Consider the following 17,676-nt stretch of genomic DNA (forward strand, 5'->3'; position numbering starts at 1 on the left):
AAGATGCCACTAAAGGGAATAGGTTATCTATATGGCATGGTAGTAGGATCGCACTAAAGATAATACGTGTCCTTTATCCAGTGCTTGTAAGATGCCACTAAAGGGAATAGCTTAAATATATTTCATGTTAGTGAGGACTCACTGAAGATATTACGTGTCCTTTATCCAGTGCTTGCAAGATGCCACTAAATGGAATAGTTGTGCTTTATCCAATGACTGTAACATTCCACTGAAGGAAATACATTACCTGTGACACATGCCTGTGAGATCTGGCTAAATGAAACTTGTGCACAATATTCCACGTGTGTACAATCTCACGAAAGGAATGCGTGTCCTCTATCCCCTGCTTGTAAGATCCCAGTGAACTGAATATGTTGTCAAGCTGGACGTCTTGCTTCATCGATTGTCGGTCGTAGATCTTTGCTCATGATTTCAGTCACTGGTTCGTACAGAAACGAATATTTACATTCCCGCGGGTTAAACTGGAATAGAGCTGACGGCAACCCTTAACAACATTCACTCTACAGTGCCGGAAATTAAATCAGTGTTGTATGTTCAGCGTGTATGAGCATAAATTATCAGTCCTGTTCCAACCCCTATTCAACCCTGGTATCATATACGACATCCAGTGGGTCCTCGGCCACTTCTAACATACCCAAACGTATTCAACTCATGCCTGATGTGAAAGCCGACTTAATGAGGATGACAATTTCTCACCTGTCTGATTGTGACATATCCTGCGATCAATCACTTGTTTACTTATCAACACCTGCTTATCTACACAATTTTTTACTTCTTTATGCGTTGTGACTGGATTATTTTTTATCTCCACGTCGAATCCATTTATATCTGAAACAACTTTCTTGGCGGGTTTTGTCTAGGTTAATTATGCTAAATATACAGAGGACAATATTCTAGGCGGATTCAGCTAGATTATCAATCTTGATTGATAAATCTAGGTCTGCTTCTCTGTTGACAGAGGACAATGTCCCACTGTCTAGCACTGCTTTCCTGTAAACAGGGACAGTGTCTATCTGTCTAGCATCAGTTCCTTTTAAAAGTGACTGTCTAGGTCTGCTTCTCTGTTGACAGAGGACAATGTCCCACTGTCTAGCACTACTTTCCTGTAAACAGGGACAGTGTCTATCTGTCTAGCACCAGTTCCTTTTAAAAGTGACTGTCTAGGTCTGCTTCTCTGTTGACAGGGACAGTGTCTATCTGTCCTAACAGGGACAGTGTCAGTTCCAGTTCCTTTAAAAGTGACTGTCTAGGTCTGCTTCTCTGACAATGTGACAGAGGGACAATGTTCTTTTTAAAAGTGACTGTCTAGGTCTGCTTCTCCGTTGACAGAGGACAATGTCTGTCTACTGCTTTCCCAATCTATCTGTCTAGCACCAGCCAAAGGTGACTAGTTCTAGGTCTGCTTCTGTTGACAGAGGACATGTCCCACCGCCCAGCACTACTTTCCTGTAAACAGGGACAGTGTCTATCTGTAGCACCAGTTCCAGTGAAGCTTCTCTGTTAAAACCAGTTCTTTTTAAAAGTGACTGCCATACGTAGACAGGGACAGTTTCTAGCACCAGTTCCTTTTAAAAGTGACTGTCTAGGTCTGCTTCTCTGTTGACAGAGGACAATGTCCCTCTGTTAAGATGGCCAAAGGTGTCCACAAGATGAAGCCAAAGTAAAAATTGCCATACGTTTTGCGTCATCAAAACGTTCATTGAATTGGATTTTTTTTCATGGGTATCTTGTTTAGGTTAGCATAGTATATTTTGATGTGAAGTCGAGCCCGATAATTTAAACGTCAACCCTGCTGATTTTACACCGCATAAATCCACCAATGGTCCCAAATCCTAGAGTCTGGTGGAGGAAATAGATACAACCCATAGCCTTGATTTTGGAAATTGAAGCAGTGCAAGGGTAAATTTATTGCACAGCGTGGTAGACGGTGAACAAGACAGCAACTGTAACACATCATATAAAATCGCAAAATATACATGCTTATAAAACGAGGAAAAGCCTTTATGTTTTTCAGTCAAAAGTAAAAAAGACACTCACAGAAGGCAACGTTGACAGGTAAACTCATGGTACAAGGTTAACGAACATTTCATGTTCAGGTACTTCAGTTATCATTAAATCACGAAACACGAACAACTTATAACATAGAACACAACTGGACAACAATTGCCGGACTCGCAACACGCCATGTGGACAACAAGGTCATTACACTGTACTATTGTGAGTAAATCATCTCTCTCCGATGTGATATTGTCCAACACATGTACACATATCACAGATTACATGACAAATATCACACATCTAACTTTTAAGAAGTTAAGGAACATCAGAATGCCCCCAACCACATCCCGCTATAAACATCTTATTCTGAAAAAATTGACATGCATAGAGACATTCCAGAAACCGGTTTGAGTTTTGGCGTATTTACTTATCATTTATGTTGGATGTTGAAACCCGGGAAGATCCGGATTAGGAAGCTTATGCTTGTCCTAAAAGGCGACAAATGGGATTAGGGGGGAGCATGTCATCGTATCCTAATTGAGAAGATCGATGCTCATGATATCAATCACTGGATTGTCTGGTTCACACTCTATTATTGACAAATCACAATCATATAGCTAGAACATTGAGTGCGGCGTTAAACAACAAACAGACAAACCATACTTAATACATTTTACTCCCTTGATCTTAGCCAAGGTATTTGTAGATTAGTAGATATTGAATATGTAGCCTTTGAGCGCCTCCTTATACTTTATTTGTGGTGTAGATTTTGTGCCCGCTTGCTACCTGAAATTACGAATCTATAAATAAAATACAGGTATGGAAACTGAAATCGACACTTGGTAATTGTGCAAAATGTTGATAAACTATTGTGGTATTTTGAAATGTCCCATGAGAATTTGACACTAATACGCAGCACATGGGGCTCTGAGACAAGTAAAGAAATATATCCACGGCAACAACACAACAAAAATCCTGTGTGGAGCACAAAGCATCGTGTAAAAATATGATGATTAGATTTCCTGCTACAAACGCCACCCCCTATACAAAATGAACCAATACTTTTAATCAAAAAAGGCATTTCTTTCTCATTAGGCTGTTAATGCACCTGGCGGCTGCAGCTATGTCTTGTCTGATAATGTTTGTCAGTGAAAACCGACTGTTAACATGGTGTTAACAATCTTGTCTCTTCCTTCTCTTTTCTGATTGGTTACTCGTTTGTCTCTGTTTCTGATTGGATAATGATGTCCTTTCATCTCTGATTGGGCAAGTGGCAGGCACCGATCTGTGGTTGGCTAATCCACTGTCACCTTAATGGTTTCCGACAGCTGGGAGGAACTTTTCTTCAGATTGTAGCTCAGTACCCTGAAAGAGAAATATGAACATGAATAGAATCACAAAACAACCTATTCATTCATTCATTTATGAATGAATAGGTTGGACATTCACCCACCCCCCAACTCCTGCAGGATTTTACTGAAAAAAAATATTGGATTTTCAGATTTTAGTAATGCTTTTCACAGCTGTCGGTTAAACGAGCCAGAGATCAATTTAATCATATATACAATCTGTATGGGAACATCAACACAGGTATAACTGGTGATACATGAGAGATGTGGTCTTTTTTTTTTTTTTTTTTTTTAATTTTTAAATTATGTGGTCTTACCCAAGCATCAGCGCAGTGATGAAGATGAGACCGGAAAGGATGACGAAGATGAGGCCGGGGAAGAAGGAGAGTGACGCCTTGTAGATCAGAGTAGCCACAACACCGAAAAATGACGATGCCACCATCTCCATCGTACTGACAGACGCGAACAACGCCCCTGCAACATCACAAATAAAGGTAATACTTAAGTTGAGATCGACATGCGTTTCTCATGTGGTTTAGTCTTGTTCGAGGGTGATCACTCCTACCGAGTCTTATATTATAGATGTGTAAAATACCTGTGAAGACCCGGGTTAGAGTTGGTTTTCAGCAACCCATGCTTGTCAATACGGAATCGGGTGGTCAGGTTCGCTAACTTGGTTTTTTACATGTCATCGCATCCCAATTGCGTAGATCGATGTTCATGCTGCTGGTCACTTGAATGTCTCGTCCAGACTTGACTATTTACAGACCATATCCTGCAGACTGTCAACATGTGTAAGTCAGATTACAGGGAGAATCACAGTACTGAGATGGCACTTCTGCGAGTACAAGACGACCTGCTTCAAGCTGTTGATACGAATGGAGTTGCAGCTCTAGTATTGCTGGACTTATCAGCTGCATTCGATGGATCGACCACAGTGTCTTGCTCAACAGACTCCATGAGAGATCTGGCATATCAGGCTGTGTCTTAGATTGGATTAGGTCATATCACACAGGAACAACTGACTGTGGCTCACGCATTGGTTCATAGATGACCAACCACTTCCGCAAGTTGATTGAGCATAAAACAGAGTTTCTTGTGATAGCATCGAAACATGTCCACTCAAGCCTTTCACTACCGCCTCTGAGTATTGACAATTAGGAGATAAACCTACTGTGTGGGAAAATCAGAGGTATATAACGAAATTATAATAGCTCTAAATTTCATTTAAAACCAAGTTTTAGAAAAATATATGTTGGGCTAAACAGAACGGTTTGCAGATTATGTTATTGTGTTTTACTACTGCTAAATTTGAATTCGTACAAATTTCTAAAAATATATCATTTTGTTTGAATTGATAACCCAACTGTTTATTTACGTTGACGGAAGGCATTAAAATTTCTTCGCCGTTCGATGTTAATGCATCCTCCGTTACCGGATCAAGATCAGTGGCGATATCGTTGACGAAAGCTGATAATAAATTTAATACGTAAATTATGTAGCAGTCTATTGCTTAATCTATTTTTATAACATAGAATCAACGTAAATATATTTCTCGGAAAGCAGACGATGTTTTGATCTTGTTCGACTGAAGATTTGTTTCCATGCTTTCGAAGTACTTTTGTATGTATAAACACCTATTGCTGTGATTTACGCAAGTAGTGAGTCGAGCCCGCCATCGCTAAATCCATCTTTAAAGACATATGTGTAATTTCCGACAGCAAAATCGCCGTAATGTATCGATGCATCGGTAGGTTGTCTGGTGTCCGCCATGTTGGTGGGCAGACAAAAATTGTGCATTACCGTAATCCATGTATAATTGCACTCGGAAAATCAGAGACCTGTATAACGTGATTACATACCTCTGATTGACTTTAATTAACCAATGACAATCCAGTGTTTACTGAAGTCATGGTAGAATAGTGCTTTCCAGCCTCGAATATGTAGGAAACCTGGAATATGTAAACCTGGAATCTCAAGTTAGTATCATCTGCAAGCAAGCATTCTTTCACGTCAGAAATATCAGCATGATACGCCATCTCATCAGCAATCCACTTGTTCAAGCACATGCTATATCCCAGCTGGATTACTGCAACTGATTATTGTGGAGTATTATATGATACATGTATTTATATAGCGCACATATCCACGTAACTAGTACATGCTCAAGGCGCTGGTATTTCCCTCTTATCACTGGATGTCAATCTTAACGGCACATCGTATTATCAATCTCAACTCCCCAGGGATCATACAACTCTTGCAGCCACTAGGCGCATCGAGTTTTACGGCTTTCTCATCCTTACGAGGTACCCATTCACAGCTGGGTGGACTGAGACACATAGTCACAGTACTTTGTCCAAGTTAACTGCACGTTGCTGTACCCGCAACTAGGTGTTTGCACGTATACATGTGGCCACCATCTGGTCATATACCAACGGATTCGTGGGTTCTTTTAAGTGCACAGGGTTGTGTACTGTACACTAAAGGTTGTGACAGCACTGAAAGAGTCACAGACCCAGTCACAAATGGGCTCGATCCCGGCACCTCAAGCTCGTTGGATCACTAGCCTGGCGCTTTAGCCAGCTCGCCCACCGCGCCCCCCACCTAAAAAGAAATTGTAAATCTTCAAAGAGTTCAGAGTGCATCTGCAAAGGTTGTCAGTCATGCACACAAATATGACCAAATTACTCCTACACTCATGGAACTTTACTATTTGCTGGTGTGTTTCAGAGTCCAGTTCAAAATGCTGACTTAGATCTTCAAGGCAAAACATGGCCTAGCACCACTATGTATGTATGTATGTATGTATGTATGTATGTATGTATGTATGTATGTATGTATGTATGTATGTATGTATGTATGTATGTATGTATGTATGTATGTATGTATGTATGTATGTATGTATGTATGTATGTATGTATGTATGTATGTATGTATGTATGTATGTATGTATGTATGTATGTATGTATGTATGTATGTATGTATGTATGTATGTATGTATGTATGTATGTATGTATGTATGTATGTATGTATGTATGTATGTATGTATGTATGTATGTATGTATGTATGTATGTATGTATGTATGTATGTATGTATGTATGTATGTATGTATGTATGTATGTATGTATGTATGTATGTATGGCTGGCTGGCTGGCTGGATGGCTGGATGGCTGGATGTATGTATGTACTGAAACACTTTGAGAAGACAAGAGGTTTGGAATCTCATCGACATGCAAGCAAAGCAGAAATCATGTTATTCTCCTTATCAGGAAAGCTGATATAAACCATGTTAAGGATAGATTTCAGCAGTGCTTGAATAATTCTGAAGAACTTATAGCAATTACTAAGCAACTGACAGAACGTAAGGTTGAGAACCAAACAAACCAGTCACATGAAGTTGCAGAGAATTTTGTTAAAGATATGTAATTGATTTATTTGTATTTGCAGTGTTCTGAAAATGACAAAAAATGCAGCCGTTGTGTTTGACAGTATTTTACGTTACAGTTGTATTAAATGTTTATAACCTTACAATGATACATTTGATAACCACTTTGGAGCAAATTTACATATTTCCAGGTCGCACAACTCCTTGACGTTGTCTATAAATATAGAAATGCCAGTGCAAGGCATTCAGTATTACTTAAGATGAACTAGAGAATCCATTTGGAAGTTCTTGTTTAAAGTTTCACCATTCAAATTCTATATAACACCTCTGTCACAGTTTCAGCTGTTCATACAATGTATAGCACAGCACCCCTGGCACATTTCACAATTTTTGTCCCTAACAGCTTGCCATACAGATAAGCTGGCTAACAGCAGGTACATCCTGGGCTCTGGCACATGTTGCTCCTGTAGTCTGTGTACTCAGGTGATATAAAAGCTGCATGTGCCATGTGCCCGGCACACACCATGCTGGCAGTGGCAGCCCTCTGTGTAAATTCCCTAATTACAGGTACGCAAGATTGTTTGAATTGTTCATATTAAAACAATTTCTCATAATTAAGTCAGGTGTAATCCTGTATTCAAATAAATATATTTAATAATGGTTTAGTAACCATTAACTTTCATAATTATTTACATCTAATAATTACGTAAAATGTCACAAGAGTTTTACTTGTCGTATTAATTTATAAAGACACACCATGCTGGCAGTGGCAGCCCTCTATGTAATTTCCCTAATTACAGGTTTATGGCACGCTCGTGTTTGACAAAGCCCAAATGGAAATGGCAAATGGCATAATGAAGAGATTGAACACCAGCCCAGTGGTCGTGTTTTAAAACCCTGCGAAATCTCATTACTCTTTTGATTTATTTGTGTTGAAATTGAATTTAGTTTGTTAACGGATTTTAGTAAACAATTAAAACAAGTTGTACTATAGTTTTACATATATCTAACATTAAATTTTTGTGTGTGACGTAAATACACTAGAAAATACCCCCACTGCTAGTAACTGCCGTTTATTAACAAACCACTGTGTCCTATCATCATGTACATAGGTCAAGTAAATAATACTTCTTGTTGTCATTTCGAAGAAATTGTGTTCAGATGAATGATAATTCGATTTCCATGATCCCAAATGTGCACGATGACTGAGAATGAGTGATTACATCTATGCATGAGCGGATGGATCCATTGAGATACGATACCCCATTTTTCTGGAACTGTTATGACATCTTTCACATATTGTGGAGTGGAAGAACAAGTAAACTGATTAGAAAGTCCCCTAATAAATCATGTGTTCTTGATCCCGCCCCGACATGGATGGTTAAAGCATGTCTGGAGCAATGTACATGGGCAATCTGAAGCATCATAAAAATGCCATCATCCAGCGGGTATGCTGCGAACGTCTTCAAAGAAGCTGGAATTACCCCAATTCTGAAGAAACCGTCGCTAGATTACGCTATGTTAAAAAACTGTAGGCCTGTGTCAAATCTTGCTTTCATTTCCAAGATCCTTGAAATGGTAGTACTAAGCAGTCTAAAGGACCATATTCAGCAAAATGGACTCTCGGAGTAATTCCAATCTGCATACAAAGCTGGGCACAGTACGAAAACGGCACTTCTAAGAGTGCACAACGACGTTAACAGAGCAGTGGATCATCAGCAGGTGTGTCTCCTTGCGATGCTCGATTTGTCGGCGGCGTTCGACACTGTCGATCACTCTATTTTGCTCAGGAGAATGAAACTGTCAATTGGAATTGATGGAGTGCCCTTGGCATGGTTAAAATCATATCTGTCTGACCGATCCGTGTTTGTCAAACATGGGTCTCACTTCTCAACACGGTCCTCTTTAGACTGCAGCATGCCCTAGGGATCCGCCAGTTCCGTTCCTCAATTACATATTGCCCTCAGGAAATATTCTCTCTCAACACATCCAAGAGTTTCATTCATATGCAGACGACATCCAACTGTATATTCGTGCTTCTCCCTCTCGCGTCGATATCAGCTGCGAGCTCTGTATGAAAGATGGGCAAGAATGGATGACTGGTAACTACGTGAAGTTCAATTCAGACAAGACAGAATTCATCATTTTTGGTAGTCGTCAACAACTGACCAAGGCATCCATGGCACCAGTTGTGGTCAATGAATATTGGCATATGAACATCAGAACTACTTCAAACAAGAACGATAACTCTATCCCTGTTCGATTGATATCACCGAAGCACATGTATATCGTATTGCTGTATTTTATTATTTTTTTTTTAATGAAGTAAACCTCTTTGATGTAACTAAAAGAAGGAGAACAATTATTTGCAAAAGACATATTCCAATTTAATTATATCCAGCTGTTCACCTTACATGACAAAATGTATATTTCAAAATAGGATTTGGGAATCACACATGGGATTTGTTTTATTGAATATGTAAATATTGGTTTGTCGTATTTTCGCACATAACAAGCATTAAGAGGGGGACGAGTCTTCTTGGAGGTTACGGAAAGAGGCGAGTGGTGACGAAGGCCGCCACGATGACCAAGAGTGCGGACACATACTCGTCATTTTGTAGCCTTTTGAAAACTTTCCTCTTTAATGATGCCTTCAACTCGAATTTTTACTCCAAAATTTTACAAACTGAACAGAAACCTTCAAGCGACACTGAGCAGCAAAATTTGAAGGAAGGCGCTATACAAATCAATAATAATTATTATTATATGGATGGATGTATCTATGTATGCTCCTAGGGAACGTCCTGAGGTTGAGCTGGAATGTTGCTCACCTTACCTATGTCTGGCTGTAAGATCCGCTCATATACTCCATTGTGTATTTGTTTATTATGTATTGTAGGAACATTCTCCTCATGAGTATAATATACCTCATGCAAAAGTAACCCTAGTGAGATGGCAGCTTGGTAGTTGTTCTTCACCCAGATAACATGTCACTCCAACAGTTGTTCCAATGTTTCAGCAACCCTTCATGACGTTTCAGCATGACAGGTCTTGTCTTTACTGTGTAAAATAAATGTTTAAACATGGCTAGCGTTATCACAAAAGCAACGCCCTATCAATTTTTGCATGTATACAGTCGTTGTGTTAACCGGTGTCCACTTCCGCCGACAAACCACCAGCAATTGCAACTTCTTGGCGCGTGGCACATTATTCTAATGGAACACCAGAATGGCGTACAACGCTACTGAATCGGTAAGTCGACGTTGTCAAACATATATGGACGGCTTAGCTGAACCAACAAGGGTATAGAACTGATTTGGTTGAAGTTTGATAGTTTTGGATATGGTCGTTTGCCAAAGCACATGGACGTTTGATGTCGCATAGACATTTGTTGATCACTGGATTGTCCGGTCCTGACTCGAGACCGTGGAATACTGTGGAGTGCGACGTTAAAAAACAATCACAGAAAAAGACATAGGAATTTAACTTACTTTACTGTATGCTGTGGCATGATGTAATTGTACCTGCTCTGAATCGTTGACCACTAGTTCATGTGAACGATATTGTTGTCTAAGTGTGTAAACGTTTCTTGTTTGGCTGGGTATATTCAAACAACAATTTAACGATATAAATTAAAATGTTATCAAATCAGAGGTGAAATAAGTCTATGCCTCCTTATGGTCACTTCGTCTTACTTCGTTTAGATATGTGATTTAGCTGGTGGTAGTTACACATAACAGCATACAAAATGTAAGTAGAGATCTTCATGTCCATTACACCCAATGCGTGATTCATGTTTCCAGTAGGTCACAGTCACATCACAGTTCAATAGATCACTGACCTTGTTCATCAGGGGAGACGAGTTTTGACATCACTGACCGCATCATAGCAGGTGCTGCGTCACTGAAGATCCCAAACGCAGCCGCTGAAGTTTAAGTATAGAAGTGTAACAAACTCTCAGATATCCACACTTGTTAATTTTGAAGAGCAACAATATTTAAAGAAAGGTTTGGGTAAAAAGTCTTACCTACGATGACGAGGACACTACTCTGGGCACATCCTAAGAGCCCGAGGAACAGGATGTTGGAAACACATCCGATGATTGCGACGGTGACTTCCGAAAATCGTCGCAAAAGGATGTGCGTTAGTCCAAGTATGCAGATCCAGTTTATGATGGTCCTGGCGGCAGCATAGCCGGTGATTTGCATCTTACTCCAGCAGAAGGGCGTGGCCAGGAGGTATAATATCAGCACTGTGTTCTTAATGAGCTCCACGGAGAAGGACGTAAAGAAAGTCATTAAAGATACTATCAATTTCCACCGTCTTTTGTCCGGAGTATCTTTGGTATAAAACTGTATGCTTCTTTTCAATAATTTGAAATGTTCCTTAACTGTAAGGCTTCCTTTGGGTAGATTTCTACGTGTTTCTGGAAATATAAATATTGTAAAGAGGAGAGTTGCACTTGATAGTGCAATCAAAAAGTATAACGGTTGTTTAAAGTTAACCATCTGCGTCCATATTCCTGCAACTAAAGATCCCAACGCTGAACCAAAGCTCATCACTGCCTGGATTACAGCCATCCTGAATCCTCGCTTGGGTCCCACGGGTGTAATGTCGGCTGCACATCCAAATATCGCCGTTAACATCGTCCCAAAGCCACCCGAGAAGCCCTCGATTGCATTGCCTATGAAGAGATATCCGAGTGGTAGGTCCAGTTCAAACACGAAGAGATACACGATCAACGTTGATAGAAGTCCACAAAGGGGCAGAAGCATTGACAGTTTCCTTCCATATCTATCAGACAAGGACCCAAGAAGGATTGTTTGGAGGATTCCGGGGAATGTTGCGGTAAAGATAAAGAATATGTTATAATCAGCAGCTTTGCTCTGTATCTTGGTCTGGAGCTTTGCATCGGACGAGTTATCTGCCCCTCGACTGCATTGATGTGACGTGGTATGGTTCACTCCGCCATAGCCTTCTGCTATTTTGTCGTACATGTAGAACTGTATGAGGGGCAGAATCATTAAAATGCAGCAGTAGTATGCGAACGCAATCGGCTCCACGGGAACATACCACCTGAGTGGAGGTGACCACAGGCGGGACTTGCCTTTATTATGGATCAGGGATGTGCATTCGTCTGGAAATAATAAAGTCAGGTCAAGAACGACAACTATGGGAAAACTGAAACAAACCAGGTCTGGATAACAACGTAAAACATGGTGGAGAGCAGGCAGACTACCGGCTATGCTAATTGGTTTCTCTGAAGCCAAACTTCATACTCATCCACTGACAAACCTGTGAAGATCCGGATCGGAAGATGCGTGTCATCGTACCCCAACATCCAGTCTTGTCTTTCTTTAGTAGTGGATTCCTTTCTTTAAACTGTTCAAAATTGTTTATGTATGTCAATTGTACTCTTTTGGGGATCATGTCCGCCAAGCCGACAGAAAGTGTTGTGAACAAAACGAAAACATTGTTTCGAAGGCTGTTTGAGCCGCCATTGAATGATGAGAGTTCAAAAATCGTTTTCCCAATGTAATATCATGATAAGCACGTCATACGCGTCTAGGTTCTGTGTAAGAATGTAGTATCCAACAATACATGTCATGATAAAATTGTTCGTGTGGTCAAGTGCAGTCATGCTGATTGTTACATTACAAACAAACAAACACGTTTGTGGGATGATATGGGAGCAGAACTCCGAGTCAACGACATGTGCTGATCCACAATCATCTTGGGTAGAAAACATAAAGCGATACTGACCACTTCGCTGGATCCTACGAGATCCTTCGAGTCCCAAATATCAGATCAATAATAACAATCATTCCCACTCCTAATCCGTAAGCAAGTCATCATTGGCTTGCCTAGTTATGAATGCCGGAGACACATATTGCCAGAGAGATTCACCTTCCTCTGTAGTCTTCACTTCAGGGGACTCTCTAGTTGGGTTCTGGGCATCATAAAGTTTCTCCACAACATCTCCTGTATGGGCCGGCATTGTGAGCGTTTTCCAGGATGTGGCCAACTCTCTACATGCTCTGAGTTCTAGTCTGCAAGTGAAAAAATCGTTGTTATAGTTTACATCATTTATTAGGCATTTATAAAGTCAAATGATTTTGAGAATTACAAAACGGCACCATATGTGTATATTATGTTTCAGTAGATACATACTTCCATCAAACTGTATAACGACATCAATTAATAGAGTATAAGATCAAATGACACATTTACTGATAAGCTTGCAAAAAAATGAAAAGAAATTAAAGCGACTGTTCCAGTTGCACTATAGTTGTTTACGCTAAATGGACGACGGACAACTCAACATGATACAGTATAATCCTAGATGCAGTGTCACATAGAATTGAGTGCTTCCCTGGATCAAACGCTTAACATAAGCAAGTTCTGCTCCAGCCCCAGTAATGCCAACATCATGTGGTCCCATAGTTCCAGTGCTGCGTAGAATCATGTATTTCTAAAGCTGTAGAATTGAAAAAAACATGTGCTGTCTAAGCCTACTGAGATGACAGGTTACACTGCAATTGAAGCGACAAAACCCTTTCCACATTCATAAGAAATATCTGCTAAACGCAGAGTCGATTGTACAATTTTGACTATATAAAGAGCAAATATTTGTTTCTGCAGTATTACAGTTGCATGATGTTGTTTGTAAACAAATCGCGTCTGGACCAGACAATCCAGTCACTGTCACCACGCAACACGATGACAGAGCATGCGTTTATGAATCACTATGAAATAGTGATGATACCAGCTGTTTGCGAAAAGGTGAGCGTATCCTGCCCCATCGGTGGCACCCGTCATAAACATATGCTATAAGATATAAGTCTAGTCAATTGTTCACCTGAAATAATTCAGGAACCTATGGAAAAAGTCAAAATAGGGAATTGCATCGGACATCAATTTTGTCACTGGTGCATCAAATTTCAAAATGTCTATCATAAAACTTCTTGAAAGCTTTACAAGGCCATTAATGCTGTAACCTTGATCAAACAACTTCTACTTTTGTCACTCTTATGCATAGATCTAAATTTGAAACGGTTGAGGTGGTCTCACTTGTTTCCTCAATTTCAAGTTCAGGAGGGTAAATCAGTGAACGGGAATTGGCTAGTTGATGGTTATAGAACGATATTAGATCACCCATGTACCAGAAGCTGGAGTTAAACTTTTTGGCCATTTTTTTAGATATTATCCCGAACCTCTAAAGTTACTGAAGATAGATATGTATGTATATCTGCGTTCACCACCTGTATTTACAAATGCCCCAAGAGTCAAGGAATTAAGTTTTTCTTTAAGCTTGTCATGTGGGATAGTGGTGTACAACGTTGAAAAATCAAATATTTGGAGAGAACCGAACTCGGTCTGTTTCTTAGATTGCTAAAAAGTAAGCATTCCTTTGAGTTTTTGACAATGGTTTAGGTATATTTCTTTCTCAGTTAACATGTGTAGCAGTATTCGATATGGCACGTATACAAACTCTTTGATTGAACAATTTATGAAATGATGTTTACATATAATGGTTGTGTTATTTGATGCCTTGTCATTCGGAATATATACAAACTGTCCATGCAGGACAACCAGACAGCTGGCTGGGACAGATTTTCGTTTTCCAGTTCTGTTTCCTCTTTTCAGTTTGTGCATTCTACCAATAACAGCATCACGCACTGACAAATGGTGATCTGCCAAGTCCACGTTCTGCATCACGTTTCTTTAATTGAACAACCTTGATGAAATTGTGTTCGCATAAGAAAATTACATTGTTGGTATTTCCTGAAATCTGAAATATTTTGGCACATTTTGGGAAACTGATTTTTGCCTCAGAATGTATCTTAAAGTTAAAGCATCAATTCCCTTGTTTGCAAATTTCAGATGCAGGAACATGCGGTCTACATCCCTGGACCCAGTCGTTTCCTGGACCCAGTGCTACGTACAATCGTGTGCTGCCCTAGACTCAGTGGTATGTAGAATCATGTGCTGCACTTCATTCAGTGGTACGTAGAAACGTGTGGTGCCCTAGACTCAGTGGTACATAGAATCGTGTGCTGCCCTAGTCCCCGTTGTTCATTGAATCGTGTGGTGCCCTAGACCCGGTTGTCACACTCACAATGAGAACCCTGAAACCGGACATGCAGGAGTACTGGAGGTCATGTGGCCCAGTCAAAGGCCCAGTTGATGGAAAGGATACGGGTCAACGAAAATAATGACAGTCGTTTACATGACTGACAGCTTAGCCTTGCGTCAATGTCATGTTGTCCTGAGAACGTCGGTCCGCCATTGTGAACTCAACTCATCGATTTGATCTGGGCGAATTGCAAGTTGTTTGTGGATAGGCATAAACTCTCTGACGTGAAGGATTTGGTTCATGCTTCGTTTGGGAGGATAATTCCAGAGGTTTGGCGGAAAGCTGAGGGCCACGTCGTCATTGTCCTTGAGAGAGAGTACCGACGTCGTGACGGCACTCACAATGGTCGAGTTCAACCAATCGTCTTCTCTCTGGCCGAGTCCGAGTCAGAATGCAGTGACTCCGACATTGATGAAACCTGATTCAGCCTCACATAGGGATGAATCGCACTTGAATCATCATGTAATATTCACAACCCCTGCTTTTGACATTTGAGAAGAACTTGTAAAGCACTAAATATAAAATGTTACATTTCATTATGCTAAAAATGATTTCATTGTTCAATATTCTTGACAGTAAATCACTAAAAAAGAACCAGTCCACCACTTGCCAAGGCACTCGGGAGGTGGTTTAAGTCAAGACTTAATCTCGTTCTGGTTGTATTGCTTGCAACTACTTACCGTGAGGACACGGAACTCTGTGATGTACACAGCTTTCATTTAATGCTCCTGTAATAAAATACCACTAAAGAGTGTGCGATGGTGTAATACGTGTACTACTGAATCGACCCTATATCTTTCAAATGTGTGAATATATGTTTAAAAATTTTGGGCTGCATGCCCTTCCACCGTCATGTGGCATTGTTGCTGCATAGCATTTTATTACGATCAGAAGTGTATGTCACACAATGATTCATACCTTCAACGAAGTATTGTGTTACCTGGTTGAATATTTTTTTAAAATCACGGAGCAGGATCCATACTGTCAACAGACTGCCCTAAATAGCTCCCTGTACCCTGTAACAATCACTTACCCTCAGTGGTCGACCGAATCTTTTGGTAACACAAGCCTGGACCTCATAGGCGATGTGTCCTGTCTGACATTATATTGGGCCTCAGCTTTCCATACACTTTCTGGTAACGAGATTGAATTATATGCTCGTCCACTCATCAGCGCGTCACTTCATCTAGCGTGCAATGATGTCGATTGTCCGGAATACCTGCAGTGGCTTTACAAAGCTGCTGTTGCGTGATGCTGAATGTTCTAAACAACGCTCTTTAAAAACACGGCATGCAACAGCCGAATTCATATATAAGTCCCAATTGTATGATGGGACCATGACCAAGCGCTTTCAGGTGTATGAACTGAAAGCGAACTGACCTTACAGTGGCCCAAATCTAACATCTAAGATTCAACAATGACAATGGATACTGGCATATCCCTCGTCAGCAGAGCATTTTCCCCCAGCATTTATAACATCCGCACAGTTCGTTACCCTCTGGATACACCTCCCGCCAAGCTGTTGATGCAGTGTCGTGTGTCTTCCAAGATTGATTACTGTAATGCCAAAAATGCAAATCTTTCCAACCAGAGCCAACTTCAAGCTACAGAGGAGTCAGAACTCGACAGCTACACTGTAGGTGTATCTATAAGATCCCTACATCAGAGCATATAACACCAGTTCTCAAAGCTTTGCAGTGGCTCCCTGTCTCCTCTCGTATTGTCTACAAGATTTGCTGCACGACTCATGACTGTCCAATGACAGTTATGCATCTCTATAATGTCTGATCGCGCTTTTTCAGTTTGCAGTTTCATGTTCTGGAACTGACTACTTTCAGAATATGCAAAGAGTGTCTCCTCAAAACCAACCAATTTCGCACTGCCTTTCATAAAACTCTATGGGTATTGTCTGTACATATGTTCCTTTACTTTTTCTGATTTTGCCAAAGCACCTGTGAGCACCCACTGATGGATACAAGACGCAATATAAATCCATTATGTTTGACAGAAAAAAACAGCAGAGAGGGTTTGGTGATCCTGGCACAGTCAAGCTAGTTAAGGCTCATCATCAGCTCAGGGCCGTTGGCCCCTCTACACGCAGCCCACACAGCGAATGAGACTTCTCCCAGGAAACGCTGCCTAGTCGAACCCACTAAGAACTTACATATATATTTGGTTGTTGTCCTCTTTGCCATATGTATTTTATGTTAGACTTGAAATGGAATAAAAAAAAAAAATAAAAAAAAAAAATAAAAAAAAAAAAAACTTTCCTGAACACGTCGTGGTCGTAGTCGGGAACAGGAATGGTGATGTGGTTGTCTCCGGTGTCACATGCTCCAGTTGCAAAAAAAAAAAAAAACTTTCCAGAGAATATGTAGACTCCCCAACACTGCAGCCTTCTGTATTACCTAGAGTGTCAGAAGGGATGTGCTCCCGGTGGAGAACCCGGACACTCTCCTGATCTGCACCAAGAGATCAGGAGGTACCAAACCAAGGTACCCAAGAAACAATGGGGAGTCCGACGACAGTGTTCATGGGATGCAAACGAGACATTTCAAAGGCGAGGTCCACATATTTAGCTTTTGTTGAATCTTGCCAATCACGTTGCTGTCAAAAGGAATAGTAAATTCAAAGATATAGATAATTTCATAGGCTTTATAAAAGAGGGCAAGATCAGGTTTGTTGGCTGGAATTCTTGAAAAGCATGATTTTCCAAGACGCCCTGGATATGTTCGGGGTCGTACCATAGATGGACCTCGGAGTCAAAGCCAAAGGCATGGCGAAG

The 17,676-nt window shown here is 40.5% G+C and overlaps 1 protein-coding gene across 1 annotated transcript; it reads right to left on the reverse strand.

Annotated features, from left to right (window-relative positions):
• Positions 1-3,314: 3,314 nt before the first annotated feature.
• Positions 3,315-16,035, reverse strand: LOC124283206 (proton-coupled folate transporter-like). The gene is made up of 6 exons (XM_046719237.1): positions 15,925-16,035; positions 12,662-12,804; positions 10,782-11,891; positions 10,596-10,679; positions 3,686-3,842; positions 3,315-3,384 (listed from the first exon to the last, which is right to left on the reverse strand). Exons 2-6 carry the CDS (start codon positions 12,750-12,752, stop codon positions 3,315-3,317), a joined length of 1,512 nt encoding a protein of 503 aa, XP_046575193.1. The 5' UTR covers positions 12,753-12,804; positions 15,925-16,035.
• Between the last annotated feature and the right edge of the window lie 1,641 nt (positions 16,036-17,676).

The sequence above is a fragment of the Haliotis rubra genome, unplaced genomic scaffold (assembly GCF_003918875.1).
Source record: "Haliotis rubra isolate DU_JTF1 unplaced genomic scaffold, ASM391887v1 Scf310, whole genome shotgun sequence".
In the NCBI taxonomy this organism is placed as follows: Eukaryota; Metazoa; Mollusca; class Gastropoda; order Lepetellida; family Haliotidae; genus Haliotis; species Haliotis rubra.